The sequence below is a fragment of the Sceloporus occidentalis genome, unplaced genomic scaffold, assembly GCF_023333645.1.
Source record: "Sceloporus occidentalis isolate IW3139 unplaced genomic scaffold, rSceOcc1.0.p SCAF_128, whole genome shotgun sequence".
NCBI lineage: Eukaryota > Metazoa > Chordata > Lepidosauria > Squamata > Phrynosomatidae > Sceloporus > Sceloporus occidentalis.
Genome location: NW_028317108.1, coordinates 2,816,516 through 2,844,477, shown reverse-complemented (window position 1 = coordinate 2,844,477; position 27,962 = coordinate 2,816,516). Strand labels below are relative to the sequence as shown.

General features: G+C 38.8%; 1 protein-coding gene across 1 annotated transcript; it reads right to left on the bottom strand.

Annotated features, from left to right (window-relative positions):
* Positions 1-9: 9 nt before the first annotated feature.
* On the bottom strand, positions 10-27,955 carry LOC149281759 (serine/threonine-protein phosphatase 2A 56 kDa regulatory subunit beta isoform-like). Its single transcript, XM_089499020.1, has 13 exons — positions 27,763-27,955; positions 22,146-22,342; positions 12,149-12,250; positions 11,763-11,855; positions 9,408-9,538; positions 7,058-7,117; positions 5,280-5,388; positions 4,221-4,274; positions 3,903-3,953; positions 2,217-2,336; positions 752-879; positions 243-344; positions 10-145 (listed from the first exon to the last, which is right to left on the bottom strand). The coding sequence occupies exons 1-13, from the start codon at positions 27,953-27,955 to the stop codon at positions 10-12; spliced, it is 1,476 nt and encodes a 491-aa protein (XP_089355146.1).
* Between the last annotated feature and the right edge of the window lie 7 nt (positions 27,956-27,962).

The following is a 27,962-nucleotide window of genomic DNA, read 5'->3' as shown; positions in this document are numbered from 1 at the left end:
GGGGGTCTCCTAACTCTTACTTCCTCTGCTGTGCTGTAGGTTAAGTTGGTTCATCTGAGCTTCTTCGAGACCATTCAATTTCTTAAGACGGAGCTCATCTAACTTTCTCCATAGCTCCTGACGTTCCTTCTCACGCTTTAGCTCCCTGCAGCGAAATAAATAAAGATGTTTGTTTAGTCCAAGAAAGTGCAGGAAAAGTTAATTTTCAAGGTCTTAAAATGTCTTTATAGTTATATACTCACTGTTGCCTGTCAAGTTTGTAGGATGCTGTGAGTTCATCAAACAGTTTGCCATTCATCTCCATAAACGTCTTTAGTACATTATAAATCAATGATACAATTGTCCTGTAGAGGTGGAGAGAGAAATTGCGAAGAAGATAAAATGTGTTTAAAACAGATATGAAAAAACAAAACATGTGGGACATGAAAAAGGAATGAGAAGTGTAGGAACAAGGGAATTAATTATGTGGTAAATTATTATGACGTTACCATGTTAAAACTGGTTTTATCACGCAAACAACCAGTTAAATGGTACTGCTATTGAACTATTTCACTGGTTGCTATGGTGATATGACTTTTCAAACCTTTCAAATTTTATAAATAAACCGCAATGTTAAGCTTTTGTTGTGCTTGTTCTTCTTAAGTGTAGAACGCTTGTTTTATCTTGAATCTAACATTGACTACTATTCCAGATCATCCATGTTATTTAGTCACTAGGATGTGGATTTTGTACAGTACAGTAAGGTACTTACTGGTTCCAGTGTTCCTTGGACACCTGATAGAGGGTGCTGAATATCAGTGGAAGAATGGTGTGGCAGTTCTCCTCTATCAGGCTGAGAATATATTCATTATTCCAGAAATAAAGTGCTCTTTCAGCAACCTAAAGAAAAGCAGAAGAGTTAGCAACAAGCAAGTATAGAGCATGGGAAAAACATGTGAGCAAGAGAGGAAGCCAAGAATAAGGGGAAAATAGTGAGCTAAGCAAGTCAGTCGAAAGAAGTTAAAGTGCTTGGGGACAATGGGATATATGCAGACGGGATTAAAGGAAAGCTAAACAACTATGGAGAGGGAAAAAAATCTCAAATAGCCTATAGGGGTTAAGACAAACACCAGTAAATAGAAACAGTAATGTTATTAGAAAGGAAGGGTAAAAGTATGTACTTATGTTTGTATTTTACTTTTACCTTTTTGTTTTGTACACTTTTACGCTTTATTACCCACATGGATATTTCTTCTAAATGCAATAACACAGGCGTCACTATTGTTATTTATACTTTTATTAACATGTATAAAAAGATTGATAACTGGGAAAGTACTGACAATACCTCTATCACTCTGGTTTGTAGTTTTCCTTTCCCTAAAGGATGTGTTATATTGCAATGTCTTTATTCAATGTACCTGCGATGTTGCTCAAAATATTCATAAAAGATACGTACTAAATTACAATAAGTCCTCCTCCCAAAATGCGTATCTTAAACTTAGTCAGGATCTTCATTAATGCTCAGTCTGCATCCAGTTCAGGATTATTTTGGCTGTGCATAGCCATTTTTGCATACCCTGATGCTGTTATTGCCTTTACTTATTATTTATTAACCCCGTTGTGACAACGGCTGATTTTATTTTTTGTATCCTTTTGTGACAATATTATATATATGGCAGGTGTTGACGTCCAGGCAAGAGGCCACATGGGGCCCCAGGTGCCAATCTTGCTGTTGATGAATGCCCCGTAGACCCCTTTCTCTACCCTTTTAAAGTCATGATATACCAAGCACATCAGTTGTTGCCAACTGGATGTTTTTCCGTGATGTTCCTGGCAACTCAGTTGTCATAAAGTGGTTAAACCAACTCTTATATTCAGTACCAAATACCGATCTCAAAACAAACTAACTACAGAAACTACCCTACATTTTGATCCAATTTTAAATTATAACCCATATCTAACTCTTACCCTGCACTAAATACATTTTAACTAAAAGTTTTAGGGGTAATCCTAGGAACCACATTTGAACCATCACTATTATTTGAAATAATCTGAATTTTTAAATAAACCTTTACAGCCGTGATATAACATCATATTCACTTTATTAACCATAACCATAACAGTGAGATTTAGACTTGACTTGAAGTTGAATAATCTATGATGATCCAATAATTTGGATTTAATCCAACACAAATATACACGTACGCTAGTAAATATGTTTTATAATAGGTATACACCTGAAAGTGTGGGCTCGAGACACAGTGGGCTATCTGTTTAAATAAAGGCTCCTGAATTTTCACAAATTGTGAAGGTTCAATGACATCAAGAATCTCCTCCAACTCACCCAGGAACATCACCTGTTTGAAAAGCAGACAATATTTTATAGGATTAAAATATACAAGATATACAGTTCCATAGAGATCATTAGTATACATCTAGTGTGTGCATCTACTGTATATCTACATTTACGTATACGGTAGTATTGGCTCGATTATAGGCCGCACGCGATTATAGGCCGCACCCTTGAAGTTTAGTGCTATTTTAAAGAAAAATGTATTTTTAAAGAAAAAATACACATGAGTGGAATGGTAAAACAGTATTTTATCTAATGAACAGGAATACATACATTTTAACATTTTGGTCTCTATGCAGTTAGTCAGCATATGTTGGCAAACCAATAGCCATTTTAAGGTCCCTCCCCTTAATTTATAATGCACCTTCCTTTTAGATACAACACTCTTCCCCCAGATATGTCTCTCTGCCCCCAGATAAAGACTTAAAGTGTGGGGGGGTACAGCCTATAATCGGTCCAATACGGTATTTTGCTTTGTACACCATTATATTGAGTAAAGTATTGGGACACACCTCTTAGCTATTGAATTCAGGGTTTGGGCTAGGCCCTTTACTTCCAGTGAAGGAAAATCTTAATGCTTCGGCATACCAAGACATTTTGGACAATGCTATGCTTAAAACTTTGTGGAAACAGTTTGGGGACAATTTTTCTATTCCAGCATGACGTCACCCCAGTGCACAAAGCAAGGTCCATAAAGACAAGGTTGAATGTGTTTGGTGTGGAAGAACTTGACTGGCCCGCACAGAGCCCTCAACCCCATCTAACACCTTTTGGGATGAACTAGAATGGAGATTGCGAGTCAGGCCTTCTCATCCAACATCAGTGCCTGACCTCACAAATGATCTACTGGATAAATGGGCAGAAAATCCCACAGAATCAGTCCAATCTTGTGGAAGTTCCCAGAAGAGTGGAAGCTGTTATAGCAGCAAAAGGGGGGAACCAACATTATATTAATGTCTATGTATTTAGAAAGCGATGTCATAAAAGTCCCTGCTGGTGTAATGGTTAGGTGACCCAAAACTTTTGTCTATATAGTGTGCATATGTAGTATATACTGTATGTTGTATAGCTATACATAGATCTGGGGTGGAAATGCTACACAAAAGGAAGTACAGTTCTTTTATTATATTCAAGTACACATATATACAAAATTATAAAATGGATATATGTCTTTCCAAAAAAAGTTATAAATGTGAAAAAGTATTAACAAATGATATGATATTTATAGAGCCCAGGAAGATTATGTAGAGATAATAAAACTGTTATGTACAACATTTAATTTTTCTGTATTTGTCCTCCTATAATTGCTCCTGTGTCTTGCTGGGTTTCCATGGAAGCTTTTCGTGGATAGCATCCTAATAGTTTTAAGTGACTTTGAACTTTAATATAAGTAATTAGAAGTGGCAATATACGAACACCCAGTGAGTCCGTAATAGCCCTCTATTTATTAAATAAGACAGTACATATCAAGTGATCAGTCTAATCAGCCTAACTGACATTCTTAAATATGGTGACATTCCAAAGGTTGCTTGCCATTTTGATGACCACATAAATAACAAACATGATGTACCTCTTTCTGGGTGCAGGTCTTTGGCCAATATTTTAACAAACCCCGGATAACCTGGAAAGGAAATTATTGCTAATTATAACTTTAGAAGGATTTTACAGAAAGGTGCAACAACTACAATGCCCACTAGGTGTCACTGCCATCATAAAATATAAGTGTTAACTGGGCATCATGGGTACCCATGCAACATTAGTTATATTCCACATTATAATTTTTACATTTTACTCTTAATATCAGATGTATGATACAGGATTATACAAAAAAAGATGAAAGAAGGCCTATGTTCATTTATTACTTTGAGAAGAAGGTATATTTACTTACATGCTCGGTTAGCGAAGAATCTTTTTCCAAGAACTGAACTGCACAATATGCAAGCTATGAAGGCAAGAATATCCGTTTAAATTGTGTCAGCCATTTCAGTGACAGATGTGCTGGGGCTGCTTCTTGTATGTGCAGGGTGAGAGTCAGTGACAATGGACAGAACACATGTCTGAGTTTCTCCCCTAAACTGTATATATACTGCAGTGCCAGTTACATAATGGACCTCTATCTCCGGGACCTCTATGCGAAGATACTACATACATTTAAGGACTGAAATATCCAAGAATTGTAAGGGGGGCAGAAGGGGCGTGGAGGGAAAGTGTTACATTAAATGCAGGGATCTAACCATTACACATTTGCAAATGAAGCCAATGGCTGTCTACATTATAAAGGACAGAAAACATGCATGCCTCCAAACAGTCCTGTTTTTGCCACTCTATCCGACTGAGCTCTACCTCTGTCCCGCTTTTCAGGACAGAGATAAAGCTCATCGGGACAGCGGGATCACAATTCTGTATACTGTATACTGCACATGTGCAGTAGTGCTGCCAGTTTGAGTGACACTCTACCTTGCAAACTCCACCCCCCCAGTGAATCGGGATCGTAGAAGTTGGGAAGGTATGAACATGTCGCATATGATAATACAACCAAAATCCTTCCATGAAGTTTGTTTTTTTGAACGCATGTTTAATATTACTAAAAAGGCATATGGCTCCTGAGTCTTTAAAACAGGAAAACCGACGAGACTAGATGGTCCGAATGGTTTTATCTGCCACCAAGTGCCATATTTCTATATTAAATACTGCACACTGGGAGTGCTGTCTGCCAATTTATGCTTTGGAATACTTAACGGATCAAGCTAGCCCCCTGGGCTGAAGGATGCCACCCCTCCTCTGTTATCAGTTTATTTCTCTACGGTTAGAGAGTAATAGAGTTTTACTCACTAAGACATGTGATTGCAACTTCATCATGCATTATGGGCCGATCTTGGTATAGAAAAATCTGCTCTACAATCTTAACTTCCTATTAAACCGTGACTAAGCAATATAGTTTTTTTACCTGTGCATGGAATATAGAGAGGGACTTTGCAGAATGAAGAGGTATCAAAACTCGAACAAGAAACTGCTTGTGTTCAGACTTCAGAGGTAAAGCAAACCCATTTATGATACTGCAAAAAAAAAGGGGCATCATGGAAGATGATCTAGTATTCAAGGGGTGTGAATCTTTCATCAAAAATGGATATATACACAGTACTGTGAACACGGATGTCCATGATGGCTCAGGAAAGGGGTTAGTTAGTGTGTACTGTAGGCCACCCCAACCACACTCTATAACTACAGTTTCCATGAAGTTCAGCTAGCAATGTGGATGGCTGAATATTATTGTACATGAAGTCAACAAAAGTTAGTGTTTGTACTGTAGACCAACCAAATGGAGTGAGAATCATAAGATGTGCATTCCACAGCAGTATCAATCCATAATCATATAAAAATTAACCTTTGACACTCCAGTTGTTGAGTACTCACTTTGCCGTGATGCTTAACCTACCAGACTGGCGGAGAGTCATGGGAAATGCAGTCTCAACAGCTGAAGTATTTACTAACCCTAGCTGCAATATACTGTATGTTTGAAACAAACTAGGTTCTATGTGCTTATGGGTCATGCTTGACATGCCCCATTCCCCGCCCATTTTCCCTTTTAATGGGGGTGTTTACACTGGACCACCCACTGACGTCAGTGGGCAGCTCTGGCTGCGTCCTGCAAGGGAAGGCTCCGGGTAGCCAGAGCCCAGAAGTTCCCAGGTATGCCTATGACTTTTTGCATTTTTCTGCACCCCAGTTTCTGTACTTTCTTGAATAGTTGAGTCGCTTGGGCTTGTTTCCATGTCGGAGGTATAGTTTTTTGGCCGCAAGTCTTCCATGAAGACCACTTCTAACCAGAGTTTTCCAAACAGTATATGGGTGTACCAGGGTCCCATTATTTTCTGCCAAAGCTGAGCTGTTGGCACTGATGGACATCTTTCTATTGCAAAGGGAATTAAGCATGATATGTCTTTAATCTGCTTGGCTGACCACTGCGTCTACTGTCCTCAACATTGCCCGTTTCTTTGTGCTTATTCAAAAGAGCTGGTACAGAACATATCTAAACCCTGTCTGCCTATAATTTTCTGCACGGGAGAGACCTTGCTGATGCCATATAATTAACTTGTGTCTTGTTTTGGTGTATGACTTTTGACATTAAACTGTATTCATAAACCTCACCTCTTTAGTGAGCTTGGTGTTCCTCAACCAGATCTATTCCTCATACACAGCTGTTTCTGTTTCAGTAAATGATTGCGTTTCAACCTACATATTAAATCGATGACCTCACTTTATGTCTACAAAATCCTCGACTTTGTGCAAGCGTAGGTCACACTGAATATTGATTTGATTTGTTGCTCCTGTTCACTTGATTTGCATATTGTTAAATTCTAAAAAACTATTAACGTCTCTCATTTTTAAAGTATTCTTACTTTACGCTATATTTTCACACCTGCCTAAAACTTTCATACAAATTCTATACTGGATAGATTAGGTGCTACAGGGAGCAGAAGGCATGTTTAAGCAATTCAAACGCCAAATAAAATATTTAGTTGTGGGTAAACCAGAAGCTTGTTTTAGACTGTATACTGCAAAAGAAAAACAGAGTTGAAAAACAGAATATGATTTTAAAAAATGTCATGTGATTATTTCTTTAGCTACTTGACATGGCTATAAAAAGATCAAAACTCTAGGGGTGATAGTTAACATTGTAAAGGGTTACATTTGTTAAAAGACATCAATGTGCTAGGCTCCCACCTGCCCAGAATTTCCAGTAGTTCAGCTACACCATTAAACCGCTCTGTTTCATAGATAAATCTGCAAAAAAGAAGGAAGTGGAATTTTAATAAATGTAGAACCTGTAAAACTGGTGCAGAGACACATACAAATTAGCATATTTACAATCAAGGAATAATATAAATGGCAATATACTACGGCAGAGCATGAGAAATTAACTTTTCACACACAAAATTCACACTTAGATATATGTCAATAAATAATGTCTGGAGAGACATATTAGTATATTGATTAACTCTTAACACCTCGTTGATACACATCACGTGTCATGGCACAAAGGAACAGAACAGATTCAGAATCGGGCACAATGTTACAACATTGAAAAGTCTGATTACTTTCTGTTTTTGTTAATGAGCTGTTGGACATGAACCGACATCCATGAAGTGCCACCTCATAACTGCATGAACTAATAACCAAGCCTATGCCTCTAAGGACCAAAGTTGTATTTGCCATGAACTCTACACTAGAGACAGATGCTGATGCACAGAATAGTTAGACCTTAACTCCTTTGACCTCAAAGATACTGTCTCACATTGCCATGTGGCCTGTGATAAAACATTAACTCTGTCTGAAAGACATGCAACTATGGCACAGGGTCATTCCCCGAGTTGCCATTTTCTAGGGGGAAAAATGTCAAAACATGGACCGGTCTATTTACTTTCTGTTTTTGTAAATGGTTTACGTACAAACGAGTTTTACCGTATTTGTTCGATTATAACACAAGGTTTTTTTCCAGAGCAAATGCTCTGAAAAATACCCCTCGTCTTATAATCGGGTCGTCTTATAATCAGACCTCAAATAGGTCTGACTATGAGACGAAGATCCAGATCCCCCGCAGCGATGCAGGGGACCTGGATCCTCCTGTGTTATGCCCCCCCCCTCCCAACTTACCGGTGCATCTGAGCCCCCGGTGCTTAGTCTGGGCAGCGTGTAGAGCTCTACCCGATTCGCATAGACAACTTCCGCTGCAGCTAAGCACCGGGGACTCAGAAGCACCGGTAAGTTTGGAGGAGGGAGGGGGAGGGAGTGTTAAACGGGGGCATAAGGTATATTGTGGGGCAGAGTGGCATTTAGGGAGGTATAAGGCATTTCAGGACGCAGAGTGGCGTATAGAGGGTTAAACGGCATTTCTGGAGGCAGAGTGGCATAAAGGGGGTTAAAAGTCATATCATAGAGCACTCTGCCTACAGAAATGCCTTATGCCCCCCATTTAACACTCCCCCCCAAAACTTACCGGTGCTTCTGACTCCCTGGTGTGTAGTCGGGCAGTGGGTAGACATTTACGCGATTTGCGTAGGCAACTTCCGCTGCAGCCGGAAGGAGGTGCCGTTAGCAGCGGGGGTAGTCTGCGTCCATCGCGCATATACCCTCTGGCTGGATGGACGCAGACAACCCCCGCTGCTAACGGCACCTCCTTCCGGCTGCAGTGGAAGTTGCCTACGCAAATCGTGTAGACGTCTACCCGCTCACCCGAATACACACCAGGGAGTCAGAAGCACTAGCAGTGGAGGTTACCAGACAGGAGGATCCAGGTCCCCTGCAGTGCTGCAGGGGATCTGGATCTTAGTCTCATAGTCAGACCTCTATTTGCTCTCAAAAAAATCGAGCAAATACGGTATATACAATGCTATTGTGTAGTGAGGATGCTAAAGTTTCACAATATAATTTATTCAGCTTTGTAAAGTTATCTTGTACTAGACACTGTGGCATCACTTTTCAATAACAGAAATTTAATCTAATTCCTCCCTGGTTGGTTCTGTTACATATTCTCATGATGTTGTGCGAGTATTAAAAACCACTGAAAAACCTTCATCCTTTTGAAGACATATGCTGTCAGCTTGGTTGATGACTGATTAGATAAATACATCTCCTTGTGTTTTGCAATCCTTTAAGATTTACATTGGAAGGCTAATCCCAGGGCCTGAAATTTGAGGTTTCTTTATACTTGATTTCCCTGGGGCCTTCGTTTAGTGACACATATTTTGCAGTGTCTGGCTGCAGAGATCTGTGTCTTACAATTGTTTTTGTGGATGCTATTTTGTGGGAGGTCCCACTCGTTTTTGACATACATAAGAACTGCATCCTTCACCTTGACATTAGGGACTACTTTATACCATGGATGGGAAATTGCCATGAAATCAGAATTTTCAAGAGCTTCTAAGTGGGAACCCTTTCGGTGGATGCACCAAGGGTAACGCATGATGGCCCATCTTCACTTGGACATATGTAGCCCAGCTCCACTGATATTGGGATAGAGCCTTTGTTTCCCGATGCAGCAATTACAGAGCAATGATCTCCTATGAAATTCTACCTTAGGAAGATGTTGTTGCATTGTTTCCTGATGTATGCTCGCAGACCCAGGAATTTTCCATACACACGATGCAGGATGGTCTTCAAATACTCCCGTTCACGAGGATCTTCACTGTCAAACAGTTCCAAGAGCTGGAGAGACAAATGATAAAGGTAAAAGGGAATGCAATAAACACAAACACGATACTGTTTTGAGGGAGATGAAGTAATACAGAAGAAGAACTGGGAGCAGAATAGTACAAATACAGAAAAAGATGTATCATGGAATTTAAAATAAAGAGCAAGTGGCTCCCTATTTTGTCTAGATTTCATGTCATCATAAGCATTACTTTCATTTAGTATTTTCCTGTGTATTACTGCAAAAAAAGAAGCTGAAATTTGCATAATAGATGTTCTTTTTTTGTGGGTGCTATAGTCTAGTTGTAATATTAAAACAGTTAAAAAATGTTTTACATGTGTAAAAACAGATATTAACATTTGAAACATTGGTATAGCCATATTGCTCCAAGAGAAAAAGGAGCTGATCCTATATTCCAGAAAAAAAACTATTTAAGTCATGTATTACCGTAATTGCTCAATTATAAGACAAGGTTTTTTCAGAGCAAATGCTGAAAAATACCCCTTGTATTATATTCGAGGCCATCTTATAATGAGACCTCAAATAGAGGTCTGACTACAAGAGGGGACCTGGATCCTCCTCTCTGGCATCGCGCAGACATTCACCAGCCGCCCCCACTAGACACATGGAAGTCTGGAGCATGGGGGACAAGTCTAGGGATGCATTGGTAAGTCGGATTGGGGGCATATAGGGGGTAAAAAGCATATCAGGGAGGCAGAGTGGCATATCGGGGGTATATGGCATATTTAGGGGACAGTGTAGCAAGCCATGGGGGAAGATGTGCATAACTGGGGGGCAGGTTGGCAAATAAAAGGAAATAAAAACAAAAAATGCATTTTTCTCAATCATAGTTGTTATTAAATATGAAAAAATTGTTTCCATGTGAATTAATATTTACTAATAAATAATTTTTCTTATTTTCAGGCTTTTTCAAGCTTTTTCTAAATATTCAAATTTTGGGGGGTCGTCTTATAATCGAGCAAACACAGTATTTTAATTGCGGTACTGTCACTATTATAAAATCAGTGCTTAAATCTTACAACCCTCATTAGTTGTCAACAGCAATCTGGTAGCAAAAAGCTCTAGCCTATAGAGAGTTATATAAACACCAACATCAGGGTAACATACCCCTCTGTCTAAAAGTTTACTCCTCTTCTCAGTTCCTGAAACTTTGTGACTATGTATTTATATTTATTACCCCCTCATTTGGCTCTCTTAAAATAGTCTACCGTCTATAGCCACAAATTAAGATTAATATTCTTAAAAAAAAAATCTCAAAGAAGAAATGCATTTTTTTTTCAGAAACCGTGCTATTTGCTCCAATTTTACCAACCTGCCAAATCATTTTTCCAACTTTTGACTTTATAAATAAATTACTCATAAATAACTAATATTTATAGATTATCAACAGTTAATATAACTATTGGAAGATGATATACACACTTGTGTCAAGAAGCAGATTACTACAGTAAATTGACAAAGTAAATGTAACATTGGGATGTTTATGTCCTTATAAAATATAATAAAGAATCATGAACCCATAGGGGTAAATATATATGTGGGGCTATATGTAATGTTTAGTTCAGCAAATAAATCATTGAGTAATGAAATTGCTTATGACAAGTCATAGGCCCAAACTGAGTGACCCTGTTGCCTATATTAATGCAGAAAATGCCATTTGGAGAACAAAAATTTATAGTAACACATTTAAAAACATGGCTGGAGAAACAAAATCGTGCTATGGAGATTAAAAGTGGAGTTTCATATGTCAAAACAAACTCATTTTGGATTAAATCCAGTGATGTTGCATATATACGTTAGCAAACTATGATAGAACAATATGTTTCTGATCTGAAGGGTAAGCCACAGTGAAAAGTTTGAAGTTACAAAAATAAAAGAACCCAAGTACCTGACCTTTAATTAGAAGATTAGCGTGGTGTGCTTTGTACCACACTGCATATCCAGGAGGACACCCCTATTTTTTTCACATATCTGCAGCTTCTGTGGCAAATCGTTACCTCAAACTACAAGCATGTATGGGACATAGGATGCCGGTCTTCTTCTCCATTGTCAAAGAAGATAAGATGGGGTCCTAGTTGTTATTCTTAAACATATCATTTATTCACTTTGAAGAAGTCAAAGAATAATTGTTCATTAAACCCAGACAAATTATTTTAGGTTGTTCTAATGACATAGAGGTGGATGCAATACATATGCATTGAATATATGCACACTCACCATGAGGACAAACTTCTGATCCACATATCTCTTGGCAAGAGATGGTTGGAAGTCTTGACTCTCCAGGAACCGGAGAAAGAATTCATACACCAACTGTAGAAACAGACAGGGGGCGGAATATATATGTAGATTAAAAGATATGACAATAATAAAGTAGAAAGATGAAAAGAAGAAGAAAAACATAAAAAGGTAGATTAGATGGGAACTGAGAGATGAAATTATAGAATTTGGTCATAGGAGAAGGATTTAAAGAAAGCAGGTTGATTAAGTAAGAGATTGCCTGAAAGAATAAAGAAGGTTGTCTAGAAAAGAGAAAATATTAATATGAATAAAATGGCAGAGCAACAACCGTACCAGATGTAGGATGTTACATGTTATTTTTGTACCTGTAGATGTGGCCACGAGGGCTCAAAATTTGGCTCATCTTCTTCAGGGTCAAACTCTGGATTATCGCTTGGAGGAAGTGTCCGAAATATGTTTACTGAGATCTGAGAAGAGAGAAAAAATCACTGTGTCACTGTCTACAATTCTAGAAAAAGCGGGAACTGTGTGTTTGGAGAAGGTGAACAACAACCTTGCATTAATTTGTTTATGTAACAATTCTTATCTTGGAGGATGCAAGTATGCATTTATGCCAAATGCTAAGGTTAACCTGTTAATTCATACCTAATGTACAGCAAATATGTTATATCTGGTTTATAGTATAGATGCTTAGTTTCATTTTGTCTGTCTCACTGTGTCAAATGCAATAGAAAGTACTCACAAGTGACTCAAAACCTTCTTTGTTAGCCTTGTTTTGTGGAAAGCCAAGATACATAACTAGCTTCTAACAATAAAATACAGCTGGACCTTAAAGTCAACTAAATCTTCGCAACACCAAGCACTGCCCTTTGTGTGTTCTGGAGTGGGACACAATGTGTAATTGTGTGTGTGAGCATGGATGAGTAATTGTGTGTGAGAGAGAACATGGATGTGTAATTGTGTGTGTGTGTGTGAGCGCATGGATATGTAATTGTGCGTGTGAGCATGGATGTGTACGAGGGGTAAGATGGAGTGTATGTTACAATAAATGTGTACGTGTGTGTTAGTGAGCATGAGTAAGTATTTTCTGTAAGTGTGTTTACACATGTGTGTATGTTGGAATGGGGGGCAAGGGGCAATGATGGCACAGACCAGCTGTTGGGGCCATGGGGCAATTTTCACACTTGGGCCCTGTGGTTTCTAGTCCCCTAAGCAGACGGTTTTATATATGGATATGGACAATTTGTAATAAAAACAAGAAATGTTTAATACATTATGATAAAAGTATACAATGTTAAAAAGATCATTTTATACACAGGCATAAGCAATATCTTGCTTTCCTCTCTAGGACATCCCTATACAGGGGTATTGAACACCTGGGAGGGATTCAAAATAATAGTAAAAAACACAGTGTGCCTATCCTTTCCAATACATGTAAAGAATTTAAACTGAATGATCTTTTGGTCATTGGTATCGATCATGTTAAAATCCACTGGAGGGGAGTGATTTAACACAAACACTATTTAGAAAGGAGACAGAATGGATTTATAGACTAAAAACATACGGGAAAGGTGGCCTCAACACCCATTTAGATGTTTTGGCTTTTATTGATTAAAACATGAAAGTGTGGTGTATATATATTTTTCTGTCTATGTGTGACAGTCTATATATGTGTCTGTCTTCTCCTTAATTGAAACTATTTATATTAAATATTTACACTTGTTCTCTGTTTCAGATGTCTCCACCATACCTTTATTGATTTGCATGGGCACTGACATTGCCCTATGTCTCCATTGATATTGTTTATGATAACATTATAAGCTGCATAGTTCCCTTATAAAATCCCATTTTATTATGGATATTTTTGGATACTCTTGACCAGAATGTGTCTTAATCTTTTTCTGCGACATATGCAATTAGATTTTAAGTATCCTTTATTATTTGTTACAAAGTTTAATGTTGTACCTTTATATATGCTTATGGATTATAGACTGTATATGTATTTGGGCATATGAGATATCGCTTTAACAATGAACACAATCTTAATACCATTTTTTTCTTCTTTTTTTCCCTCTTTACTCGCAAAATACAGCCACCATTTGAACACATCCACTAATTTATTTATTTTTCTCTCTCTTTAATCGCAAAATAGATCCACCATATGGATATATCCACCTTTCCATTTACATTTTTTCCCTTTATTCGTAAATCAGGAAGTGTGTCATGGGGCTTTAGGGGCGTTCCAAATTTGAATACATTCACCAAACTGAATATAAGGGACCTCTACCCACCACTGAAATATAGCAATTTTTATAGCTCATTTATACCACAATTGGATGAAAAATCTTCACTTTTCGGATAAGTGGCAGTTCCACTAACAGACTGGGTCCTATTAGAAGAAGTTTCCAGCCATTTGGAACCATATGTATTGCTGTTTTGCACACCACTAGTTGGAGTGCCTTTATTTCCTGTAAGTGTTTTTAACCATATACTGTATTTGCTTGATTATAATGTAGAAAAAAGAAAAAGCCTGAATATAAGACTACCCTATAGGAAAAAAGTGTCACTAGTAAATATTAATTCACATGTAAACTACTTTTTCATATTTAATAAAAACTATGATTGAGAAAAAAGCATTTTTGGTTTTTATTTCCATTTATTTGCCAACCTGCCCCCCAGTTATGCACATCTGCCCGGGCTTCTATGACTGAGCACTGGAAGGTCACATCACGTGGTGCTCCGTCATAGAAGCCTCGGCACAAGTGTCGACGGCCTCGAATATTTGCTCTGAAAAAACCTTGTCTTATAATAGAGCAAATACGGTATCTTCCATACAACTTTTGGATACTGCACAATGTGCTTTTATTCTTTGGTTTTATAGTAATTATTAAAAGAAGATGTTTTTTACATGATTTTGATGGGTTCATTTACCATGGTGGCTTTGTGAGTGCAATATTTCACCTTTACTCATACTGCTTTATATTTTTTGCAATATTAAACGTACTTTTGGGGATCGCTGCAGAACTAGTGGGGTGAAGTGTGCATTTGTTTCTTATTAAGTATATACAGTCCAGTTACTGCGATCTGTCTGATACACAGAGGCTCATCTCCCCTGCCAGTAGCACTTTATTAATATGGGACCTCTACTCTACTCCTTCTGTATTAATATGGCTAAACAAAACGCTTCTGGCTGTTTAACAAACTTACAAAAGTTGAATTACAAGCACTGTATGTTTTGTGTATAAAATGGTAATTTTAACATCATCGTCCATATGTATATCTGTTAATGTTCGCACCAATTAATTACACCATTTTTTTTAACATGTATTAATTTTGTTTCATGTGATGGTTTTACTGAAAAACATTTTTTTTATCATGTACACAGCAATTTTTAAAGTAGTTCAGCAAGGAATCCTTTGGGGTTTTAAATATTTCAAGGAAGCTCTTCACTTAGCCCTGAATACAATCCTTTCTCACCCTTCTAAGCTATTTCCTCAACAAGTTCATGTTTCAGACCTTGGAGGTCTTATTAAGAAATTTAAGACCTTGGACAAGGTCGGATTAAGAAATTTCATCAAAAGCGCCTTCTTAAACCTACTTTCTGTAAAAATATTCTGAAAGTCTGAGTCATCTCTTCACTGCATTGAATCAATTGGGATAACTTTACAAAATGATGATATTATTTTCCAAAGGAAATTTAGGATGACTTCTTCAAACTTTCCTATAAAAATTCATGTATCTATTTCTTATAATATGTCATAATATTGTCATAATATTTATATATAGTCCATTTATATTGTCCATTACAAGTATGTTCCCTCTTCCAAAAATTAATCAACATTTAATGTTTCTTTTCATATTTAGGAGCATGTATCACATACCTGGGATCAGTATATTTTACCGAGAGTGATTGTTTCTCCATCAGGGTGCATTATTGTAGTACAATATTAAGGATGATTGTGAGCAAAGCATCATAAGATCTTTGTTACATAACTAGCCATGCACTAGCACACTTCTGGGACATTCCTTTGCCATACGTGGAAGAAACCCATGCACGCTAGGATACCACCTGGGTTATAAATAGCCCACTAAGACACATCATAAGATACTAAAAATATAGTTTTAGTCATTAAATGGTCCTTCAACAGAGTTTCTTTAAATCACCGACATATATTCGCTCTGTTATGAGATTGTTACATGACCTTTTCTCTTAATGATCTTATACAATGTCTTTGCCTGGACAGTAACTGCCTTGACCTTGGAAAGCAATCGAAACCCATTGTGAATTTTTCTTTCATTTGTGACTCCCCCATCACCCTGCTGAACAGTCTTTCCCATTTTGCTAAGTTCAGATGGAACATTTAGGGTTTCACACTGAATCTCAGAGTTTTTACACAAATCTAAGAAGCATTGAACAAATACTCTGTTTACACAATATAGAACCTCCAGTTGTTTGAAAAAGAAAGTACACCCTCTTTGAATTCTATGGTTTTACATTTTAGGACATCATAACAATCATGTATTCCTTAGTAGGTCTAAAACATAGGTAAATACAACCTCAGATGAACAACAACAACAACACATTACATATTACACTGTGTGTGATTTATTCAAGCCAAAATGGAGAAGCCATGTGTGAAAAACTAAGGACACCCTTACTGCTTCCATAGGAATTAAAATGCTAAGTAGCAGACAGGTGCTGCTAACTAGACATGTGCAGGGTGAGCAAAATAGTTTTTAACTTAGTTTTTTGCAGTGTTTCTTTTCAGGCAACAAAATTCGGGGGGCTTTTTTTTCTTCGCAATGACATTCTGTGGGCGTTCCCAAAGGGGAGGTATCTGACACTGTCTGGAATCGCCTTTCATTATAGAAATGTAATTTCCCCCCCCAGATTAAAAACAGTCAAAGAGGTGCAGCAGCAGTAGTGGCAGAGCACTGGGCCTGGGCAGGCAGACACTATAAAGAATGACAGAGATTCTGAAGGAAAAGGGGGGGGTCCAACCCGGTATATATACCGTATTTGCCCGAATATAAGCCACACTTTCCCCCCCCACTTTAAGTCTTATGCCTGGGACATGCAGTTCCGGGCACGTGATTTTTTTTTCTTTTTCATTTAGCCCTACTGCGGGCAAGCATCCAGATCCCCTGCAACTCTGCTGGTGACCTGGATCCTCCTCTCCGGCAGCTGGTGGATGTCTGCGCAATGTGCGTAGACAACCTTCGCTGCCGGCACTTCCGCCGGGGCTTCTATGGTGGAGCACAGGAAGGTTATGTCACACTGGTGCTTCGTCCACTGGCTGGCCCCGCTAGACACCAGAGTAAAGGTGATGGACTGGCCAAGCATGTCTCCAGACCTAAACCCTATTGAGCATCTGTGGGGCATCCTCAAACGGAAGGTGGAGAGTGCAAGGTCTCTAACATCCACCAGCTCCGTGATGTCGCGATGGAGCAGTGGAAGAGGACCTGTGAAGCTCTGGTGAACTCCATGCCCAAGAGGGATAAGGCAGTGCTGGAAAATAATGGTGGCAACACAAAATATTGACATTTTGGGCCCAATTTGGACATTTCCACTTAGGGGTTTACTCACTTTTTAGACATTAATGGCTGTGTGTTGAGTTATTTTGAGGGGACAGCAAATATACACTGTTATACAGGCTGTACACTACTACAGTGTTGTCACATGAAAAGATATAATAAAATATTTACAAAAATGTGAGGGGTGTACTCACTTTTGTGAGATACTGTATATATATATATATATATATATATATATCGGATTTGGTTGATTATAAGACGACCTTGATTATAAGACGACCCCCAAAATCTGAATATTAATTAAGGAAAAAAAGGAAAAGTAAATACTAAATATTAATTCATGTAAACTATTTTTTCATATTTAATAAAAGCTATGACTGAGACATTTTTTTTGTTTTTAGTTCCTTTTATTTGCCAACCTGCCCCCCCAGTTTTGCACATCTGCCCCCAGAAATGCATTATACCCCCCATATGCCTCTGCCTCCCTGATTTGCCCTATACCCTCCTATATCCCACTCTGCCCCATGATATGCCTTTTAACCCCCTTTATGCCACTCTGCCTCCAGAAATGCCTTATACCCCCTATATATATTATATATTAAAAGACGATGGCTATTTTACAGAGCATTTGCTCTGAAAAAACCTTGTCTTATAATCGAGCAAATACGGTATATAATCCTTGCCCCTTCCCACTTTGTACATGCTTATTGGCCAGAGCAAAATAAGGAAAAACTCCCACAGGTCATAGGAACCATCAATCACAGCCATAAACAAGAATGAGACCACCCCTCGTTTTTATGTCTACTTCTACCAGTCTTCTATGAGTCATTGATATGTATTCTCCTACACACAGTTTCTACTTTACTTCATCAAGGAGCATCAAAATGGCTTTTAATGGCGTCAAAATGTGGCTACACATGGGGACGAATGGATGGATCATGACAAATTTTCTTAACTTTTGCAGCCAAGGGGCAGATGCATTACTCTCCATTGCTTTGAAAGCATACTTGCAGAATTCCCAGGTTTTGACTCTGAATGCCAGTGTTTGTACACCAATTTCAGGGTGTTTGGATGAATTAATAAAATTCTTAGGTCACACAAGCAGGTACTGACTGCATAATGCTGTTTGATTTCTGTTAAAACTGAACATCTTTAAATGGTGCTTTTCTCACCGGTTACCACAGCTGGAATCCATTCTTGCATACAGACGGTTTCATTTATAATATCCTGACAAGTAATTGTCTTCATAAGGACCATTATTATAACCATTTGGTTGCCACCATTAGTGAGCCACTACAACAGAATACTTTTAATGGACTATTAAAAGGATAATAGCCTAAGACTGTACTGGGTAAGCTAATTTCGAATGCTCCCAGGTGTGTGCACGTAATATTTATTTTACAATTTACTATCAGCAATAACTAGTGGAACAAAATTGGACACAGTGCACATCAATACAGTCTACATTTGTCCATTTCTAGGTTGGGAGCAACCAAAATGAACTGAGTAAGACAGTAGCTATACCATGTAACAAAACCTCCTAAAATAACCTCTCAAATTACTAATCTTTACACATATTTACACAAAGGCAGTGTTCCCAAACACCAGGCCCTTTACTACATTTACAGGCTTACAATACATAGATAATATATTCATAACTAATAATATTATATATAATTCTGCCCCAGAAAGCTAACCCTGCTATAGATATGATAAGAAACACCCCCTCCATATGAAAACAAAAAGCATTTAAAATGTGCTTTAAAATGACTCTTTTTTGGAAGATCACATCTGCTGGGCGAGAAAACTCCATGTATACATTATCCACCTTCTTTACTTTCTACAAGTCAGGTGTCTGCCCACAGGGAATCACCATCTCCTAATATCAACGCCATAAGTTGAAGCTCCTACACTTATATGATATTTCTTCGGGAACAGATATATTTCACAGTATAATTTAGCAATTATATTTCCTTCTGTCAAGAACATGTGTGGGTGGCTTAAGAGAGTAATAATCTACACTTATACAGTGGTTACCATCACCTACAGCATACCTCCCAACATTTCAAAATGTGAACAAGGGACGCTTTTTTTTTTTTATCGCTCTCGCGGAACTCATCAATACAATTGCACTTTACAATGCCGCGCTTGCATCGCTACTTAAAACACGCTACATTTTTGTCATATCATCTGCTGTTAACTACAGTTCACATGAGGATCAGTCAGACATACTGCCTCCATGATGCTGGCTGAGCATCATGGTTAGTGCAGTCAACAGTAAAGCTGCAGATGCTGGCTGTGAACTACAATTCCTATAATTCTCAGTCAGCCAGATGTCCACCATAATGCTGACTGAGTCACTGGAAGAGTAATCAACAACAGCAGAGATTTTTCTTTTAATTAAAGGTTAATGTTAGCCTCCCTCCCAGGACCCTTACACTGCCTTTACACACACCTGCCCATAAACACACATATGCACATACACTGTCCTTACACACACATATACTGCCCTTACACACACACATATACATACACTGCCTTTACACACACCTGTCCATAAATTGCCTTTACACACACATATACACGTGCATGTGCTGCTGATCAGGCGGCTGTGCGCCCCCCCCCCCCCCCGCAGCTGCACCTGAGGTGAGAACGGCTCTCGCCTCACCCTGCCTCTGCCCCTACAAAGCGGGACAAAGGTAGGGATAGGCGGGACAGAGACCCAAAATTGGGACTGTCCCGCCCAAATCGGGACAGTTGGGCGGGCATGCTACAGTCATGTGAAAAAGAAAGTACCCATTCTTTGAATTCTTTGGCTTTACCTAGGACTTATAACAATCATTTGTTTCTTAGCAGGTCCAAAATTAGCTAAATACAAGCTCAGATGAACAACACATAACATATTACACAGTGTCATGATTTATTCAACAAAAATAAAGCCAAAATGGAGAAGCCATGTGTGAAACACTAAGTACACCTTATGATTCAGTAACTTGTAGAACCACCTTTAGCAGCAATAACATGAAGTAATAATTTTTCTTTTACTATTAGTCTCTCACATTGTTGTGGAGGAATTTTGGTCACTCTTCTGTACAACTTCAGTTCATTGATGTCCCACCACAGCATTTCAACCGAGTTCAGGTCTGGACTTTGACTGGGCCATTGCAACACCTTGATTCTTTTCTTTTTCAGCCATTCCGCTGTAGATTTGCTGGTGCTGGGATCACTGTCCTGTTGCATGACCCAATTTCGGCCAAGCTGGATGGCTTAACAATTGACTCTAAAAATACTTTGGTACACCGAGGAGTACATGGTGGACTCAATGACTCAAACAGGATGGACTTTCTTCACATGACTGTATATTTTATTCTCTGGTTAAGTCTTAAACATTTTTTTTAGAACTCAAGACCAGGCTTTTCTTTCTGCTGATACATTGCACCTCTGCTTAACTACAGATAAACACCAGACAAAAACTCCGAATGTAAGTTTCTTTTATACCTTTACAGTAAATCTAATACTACAGTGTTATGCTATTGTATTCCTCACGCAAGCTTTAACAGGAAAGATTATCTGATCAATGAATTTTAGCTTCCATTGGTCGTAATGAAGGAAGTGATCTGGAAACATGGACATGGTTCTTGGGGAGCAGGGAAAGGGCACAAAGTTGTAGAAAGTGGTAAGTAAATAAATGGTCATTCTGTACAGTACTGCATTTGCCTCTAAAACTAATCAAGCAGCCAATTTACTAGAAAAAAGTATATGCAAAGAAAACAGAGATGAATAAATGCTAACCCAGGACTACACAGTAATGTCCATAGTTTTGAGGGGGAAAATAGCTGGACCAGATGGTGGTGGCTTGAGCCCAAAGTCCTTACTCAGTCCACTTTTATCAATAGTGGAAAGGTGTGTGCTAAAGCTGAGCCAGCTCAACCTCCTCCTCATGTTTAGTATCGACTTTCCTTATTTTGCAGGTGAGTCTGACTCAACAAGCAGTCTGGCCCATCTTTAATGAACAGTATCAACACAGATGAACATACATGGCCTTAACAGTCTGGCATTAACAACATCAGCATCCATAAAATGGCTGAAATTAAATGCATTGTCTTTGGGAAAAATTCCATTTCAATAATTCAAAACTCTATACATAAGCTTCCTCTTTGCCATACTTTAGATGTAGACATATCACTGCACTGCAGCCAAAGCTAATCTAACCAGTTCTAAGGTTGGAAAATAAATATTGCAGGATTTTTTGTTAAATGTAGCCTTTGTAAGGGTTGGATGAGAAAAATACTGTATATAGAAATAAATATGTTGTTATCAACAGTTCTCCACAAATCTTACCTGAACTAATGTACATAGTTAATTGAAACCAAGTATACCCAAAATAGTTACACTTTGAAAAACACAGAATAATGTATTATATTTTTAAACCATCAATTTATGCAAAAAACAAACACATAAGTTTCTCTCTCCCAATACATATTATAGGATCATTTAAATTGGATCCTATATGAATGTGCCAATGCCTTCTCAGGGTTACAGTGAAATCGACAAGAGCTATTGTTTTGTCTCTATCTTTGGGTAAAATAAGCAAATATGATTACTAAATCTTTTTGAATAATCAAACCAAAGGTTGCTTTGATTATTCAAAAAGATTTAGTAATCATATTTGCTTATTTTACCCAAAGATAGAGACAAAACAATAGCTCTTGTCGATTTCACTGTAACCCTGAGAAGGCATTGGCACATTCATTCTGGCTCTGAGGTAGAAGGGATAGATCTATCATTTTCCATCTGTCTTTTCTTTTTTTTTTTATGTGGACTCACCATTTTGATGATTTCTGGATACACTGGCTCTATCAGGACTCCCCTGTTGGTTGCAATACACTCCACAAGCTCATTCAGAGCTGCCCTTTTAATCTCTTTGCCTTTGAGATCAGCCACGCAGTCCATGAAATGGAAGATAACAGAACATTGCTGCAACTTCTTACAGAACAAATCATGAAGTTCAGAGACAGGAGCATCTATAGACAAAGAGAAATAAAGATGGGAACTTGCAGATTGGCATACACAATGAGAGGCCGACAAGCCACAAATATCAGAGGTATAGCAGGGCAAGAGCCCTCTAGGTTTTGTAGTATATGCTGTGCTGAGAAAATAAAAAAATATACATGAAAAAAACATGTACCCCCCCTTCAATAGCTTCATCAATTGTTTCTACTCAAGCCTAGAGTTAAACGTAAAGTCAGATGTAATGGCCCACCCAGGGCTGGTGCAAGGGTTTTTGCCACCCTAGGCAAAACATAATTTTGCTGCCCCTTGGTGCCATCTCCACAAGCCCCTCCCCTATGCCGCGGCACTCCCATAAGGTCCTCCTAACTGGCTGACTCACTCCCACTCCTCCCCATAGTGACCTCGAGCCGCGGCCGTGCTTCTAATGAATGACCGCCCTGGGCCCACCATAACCACTAATGCATGGCAGGCTTTGTCTTGCTTGTCATTCACATGAAGCTTGGCTACTGTATGCTACTAAAACATCAGATAGCACACATGGCTGCTGCTATTCCCGTTGATTCCAAAGAGAGCTAATCTTCCATTGACTAGAATGGGAGTGGTGTTTTCCTGCTTTCAAGAGAGGCAGCTGGGGAGTTAAATGAGACAGACATTTCTAGATCAAATAACTGAAGAATGCATGCACCATCCTGCATGTAGTGACATTAACTTGAGTCCATGGAAAAGCGACTTCAATATGAATTTAAATATATATATTTATGACTGCTCCTTTTGAAACTGATCAGTCCTAAATGGTATATGTTAAAACAGACAAGCAACAAAATTCTATCTACTCTTATTTCAAGCCGTAATCCTTGAAAGAGAAAGCAATCTCAGACTTTGAGAAGGTAACCCTGTATAACAATAGTATTATTCAGTTAATTTAGCACTGGCCAGATGCTGGACAATTATAATATACATATATACATATATATATTATTATTCACATTATTCTTACATATTATGTATGCTTTATTGCATTTACTGAACAGTTAAAAGATTTGCTTATCAAAGGTAATAGGAGGATAAGAAAACATAAGATAATACACAGGGGAAAAGAGAAATGGAGGATGGGATTGTGAGTGAAGAACAATTTTAAAAAGGAGGGGGAGAGAAGACGTGGAATGGGTGGAGAAAGGCAGAAGCTAGAGAGATACAAGGAGAGTGCTGCAAGACTGAAAGAAAGAGTGCATGGGAAAAATGAAAAACACACAGCAAATTCTCATACACATGGGACAATCCCTACAGAGACTGTAACCAAGGACACCTACACAATGTCACAGTCACCATATGCCTCCCTCTCACAAGTGCTCTGTAGGAAGATACTAAGCATATATACGCTAAAAATGAATACGCACAACAACATGAAAATCTGTAAAACCAGCTTCTGATGCCAATAAAGGGGGAGGGGTAAATGGCTGCTGCCAACTTATATGATTTATTGTTTTATATAGCGCCATCATATTCCACAGCCTGTGAAACAGGATATTTCACCACCTGGAAGCTATATCATTGCTTAAGCCCAATAATATCAAAGCAATAACACGGTCAGTACATTTTCCCCAAGAAATGTGGTGATCCTAGGCAGAGCTGCAATCTATATTATATTTTTCTTCGGATTCAGACTTTTTTTTTTTAAACTAGGTTGATAGCATTTACAAAATAAATCATTAAGGTCTGTGACTAGTGGTTGATGCTGACCTAGATACCCTTTGACAGCTATTTTGAATCAAGGTATAAGGGCTGGTGTTATAATTTGATAGATTTTTTTTTCTGGTTAGTTTTTCATGCAAAGATAAAACAAAAGAATAATAAAAACAAGTCTGATTTATACATCATTACATCATTATTTCTTTCTCTGCATATATGAGTTGTTAAATGTCCTGTCTTCCCTATAACATACATATAATGTATGTCTTTTTATTAACTTATCAGTGCTCTCCTACATGTTTAGGTTAATGCTCACACAGTTAATACAGCTCCAATATATGTGTGTATATACAGTATAAAGTATATATTTGCCACAAGAGACATGAAGGAGAGGTTTTAGGTTTTCGGTGTCATTGATAATTATGAATTTTGAAATATATACTGCAAAATGTTAATTTGTTTCATATTAGTGTAGTTTTAATGTGACAACACATTTCACAAAACAATACATTATTAATACACTGATAATGGGCACACTAGGCTTAGTTCAAAGATCCCTCTAAAAGCTTGAATTTTGCTGAAAATGAAGATCACATGCTAAACTTATACTCACAGGTTAGCAGTTCCCAGGACACATGTCCAAAAAAATTGGTACCCTATACATGGCTCTGTGGAATCTTAAACCAGAGGTGCATAGAAATGTCTTATTTGCAGACGATACTAAGCTCTGTAACGTGGTTAACACAATAGAGGACAGTGCACGGTTACAAATGGATCTGGATAGGTTGGAGGCTTGGGCTGGGATGTGGCAGATGAGGTTCAACAGAGATAAATGTAAGGTTATGCACATGGGAAAGAAAAATCCAGGCTGGGAATATGTATTAAATGGGAAAACACTGGGGACGACTGACATGGAAAAGGACTTTTTAGTTAACAGTAAATTTACCTGTAGTGACCAGTGTCAGGCAGCTGCTGCTAAGGCAAATAAAATCATGGGGTGCATCAAAAGGGACATAGATGCCCACGACAAGGAAATAATTCTACCACTGTACAAGTCACTAGTCAGACCACACATGGAATACTGTACAGTACTGGGCACCAGTGTACAAGAAAGATATAGTGGAGCTGGAGAGGGTTCAAAGACGGGCAACCAGAGTAATAAGGGGAATGGGAGGACTACAGTACCCAGAAAGATTTTCAGAATTAGGGTTATTTAGTTTAGAAAAAAGATGGCTTAGGGGGGACTTAATAACTATGTATAAATATATAAGGGGACAGTACAGAGATCACTCCCAGGCAGGCCCGGACTGGGACAAAAAATAGGCCCGGGCATTTAAGCCTGAGCAGCCCATTTTTATTTATTTATTTATTGTTAAAGCCCACCCTTCATGTACCATCTTTGCATTTACTTACTCATTCACACAAATCATTAACACATTCATTAATGCAGTCTCACAAATCATTCAAGCAATTCATCCACACGTGAATTCATTGTCATACGCATTCACACAATTCATCCACACATTTATTCATTCATTCTCATACGCATTCACACTACCCCCTCTCCCCATCTTATCTGCCCCTTCTCACTATGTTCCCCCTTTTCCCTATGTACCTCCTTCCCCACTTCTCAATATGTACCCCCTCTGACTATCTATCCCCTCTCCCCATTTCTCACTATCTAACCCCTATCTGCCCCTTCTCACTGAACCCCCCTCCCTCACCCTACTTACCCTGTTGCCGGAGCAAGCAGCAACCTTAAAATAGGCCCTGTCAGGACCGGACTGAGTGGGCCTATGCGGCCTCTATTAACCCTTAAGCCCGCCGCAACTGCGACCGGGTCCGCCACTCTAACGGGCCGGGAAGCCCCCACCAGGGCCGGCCTTAGGGGTCTGCGGCCACACAGGGCTTAAATTAAAACATCGGGTTTTGGGGTTTTTTTTAACTTTATTTAACATCCTCCATGTTAAATAAAGTTAACAAAAACTTTATTTAGCATGAAGGATGTTAAATAAAGTAACAACAAACCCCCCCCCCGATGTTTTAATTTAAACCCTGTGCGGCCGCACACCCGTAAGGCCGGCCCTGGTGGGGGCTTCCCGGCCCCTTAGAGTGGCGGACCCGGTCGCAGTTGTGGCGGGCTTAAGGGTCCCTACGTTAATGCGGCCATAGAGGCCGCATAGGCCCAGTCAGTCCGGTCCAGATTGGGCCTATTTTAAGGTAGGGGCCTGGAGCTGCGGCTCCATCAGCCCCTAAGTCAACCCGGACCTGCCGCGGCCCGGCCTACTGAGCAAATGCCCGTCGTGCCCGATGGCCAGTCCGGGCCTGCTCCCAGGACCTATTTATACCCAGGACTGTATCTATAACAAGGGGACATCCTCTACGGCTAGAGGAAAGAAGGTTTGTGCACCAGCACAGACGGGGGTTCTTTACAGTAAGAGCGGTGAGACTATGGAACTCTCTGCCAGAGGAAGTGGTAATGGTAAACTCAATAAAAGAGTTCAAAAGGAGCCTGGACATGTTTCTTGAAAGCAATAACATTACAAGTTATGGATATTAGATGATTAGGGACAGAACGTTGATCCAGGGATTTATTCTGATATTTGGAGTCGGGAAGGAATTTTCCCCCTGGTATGGGGCAATTGGCATCTGCTTCATAAGGGTTTTTTGCCTTCCTCTGGATCAACACAGTAGGGACACAATAGGTATATAGGTTGAACTTGATGGACTTTGGTCTTTTTTCAACCTTATGAACTAGGTTACTAGGGTACTATGTTACTATGTTTGTCAGCCATGCCTAAGAGAGTTCAGACCTGATATCTGAATATGTGCTTGCAAATAGGCAATATGATTTCTTCACTATGTTTCCTTTTACATTCGTTTCTCATTGCATCCTGCCAGGATCATTTACAATCTGGACAGATACAGTGAACATCCTGCTTCATGAAGAAGATGCATATTTATAAGCTAATAAAAACACTGCTGTACAATAATGAAATAGCATAGACTGAATGAACACTATTAACGTACACAATAGGATATATAATGACAGTGATGTGCTGCCCGGCATTATAGTAGTATTATATACTGTACATATACACATACATACATACATTGAACATGCTGTTTTGTGTAATGATCTTTAGAATGCATTCATTGCAATGAACTCGGTGTCCTGTATGGTAATGCGGAGTATCTATAAACTGATACGTGAATTTTAATACTGGATAGCCCAGCACTGACAATTAAAATGTTGCTATGTATGATAATGCAGATCATCACATATTGTGGACATGACGGGGAGTGTCATGAAAAGTAAACATAATTGCATAATGGTGGTAAATAGCTTAGATGGACACTAAACAGGATTGAGTGTGCATGAAAAATGTTAGAGGGGGGAGGAAAAAAAGCCAGGAATAGTTTAGCCTCTCAGAGATACATTAAGAAGGATGATAATGTCATCTGAATACAGATAGGTATTGATCTGAGGAAAAGTATCTATGCAAGAAAAAAAGGAGGAGAGAGGACTTGGTAAGACAGGCCAGTAGAAAATGAGCTGGAGGCTCAGAGGTCTGAAATGAATATATCTATATATAACATTTTATGGAAAATTGTGATATACCTTGCAGTCAAGGAAGAAGAAAACAGACTTGTGGAGTATTGGAAGGTAAAAATAAAAACATTTGGGAAATTGAAAAGCAGATTAAGGAAAACAGGGAGGCATTAAAGCTCACATACTTACCTTTTAGAGAGGGCAATGGTGTCAGTTCCTGCTGTTTACTCTGGTAGCGAAACTGAGAAGAACTGTGTGATCTTCGCTGGCGGGAGCGGCGGAGAGAACGTCTGGAAAAGCCATCAACTTTGTCAGCAGCCAGGACAGGGGACAGACCAGGGGAGGACGGACTGGTTGGGGTGACAGGAAGCTTGGTCTCCATTAGTACA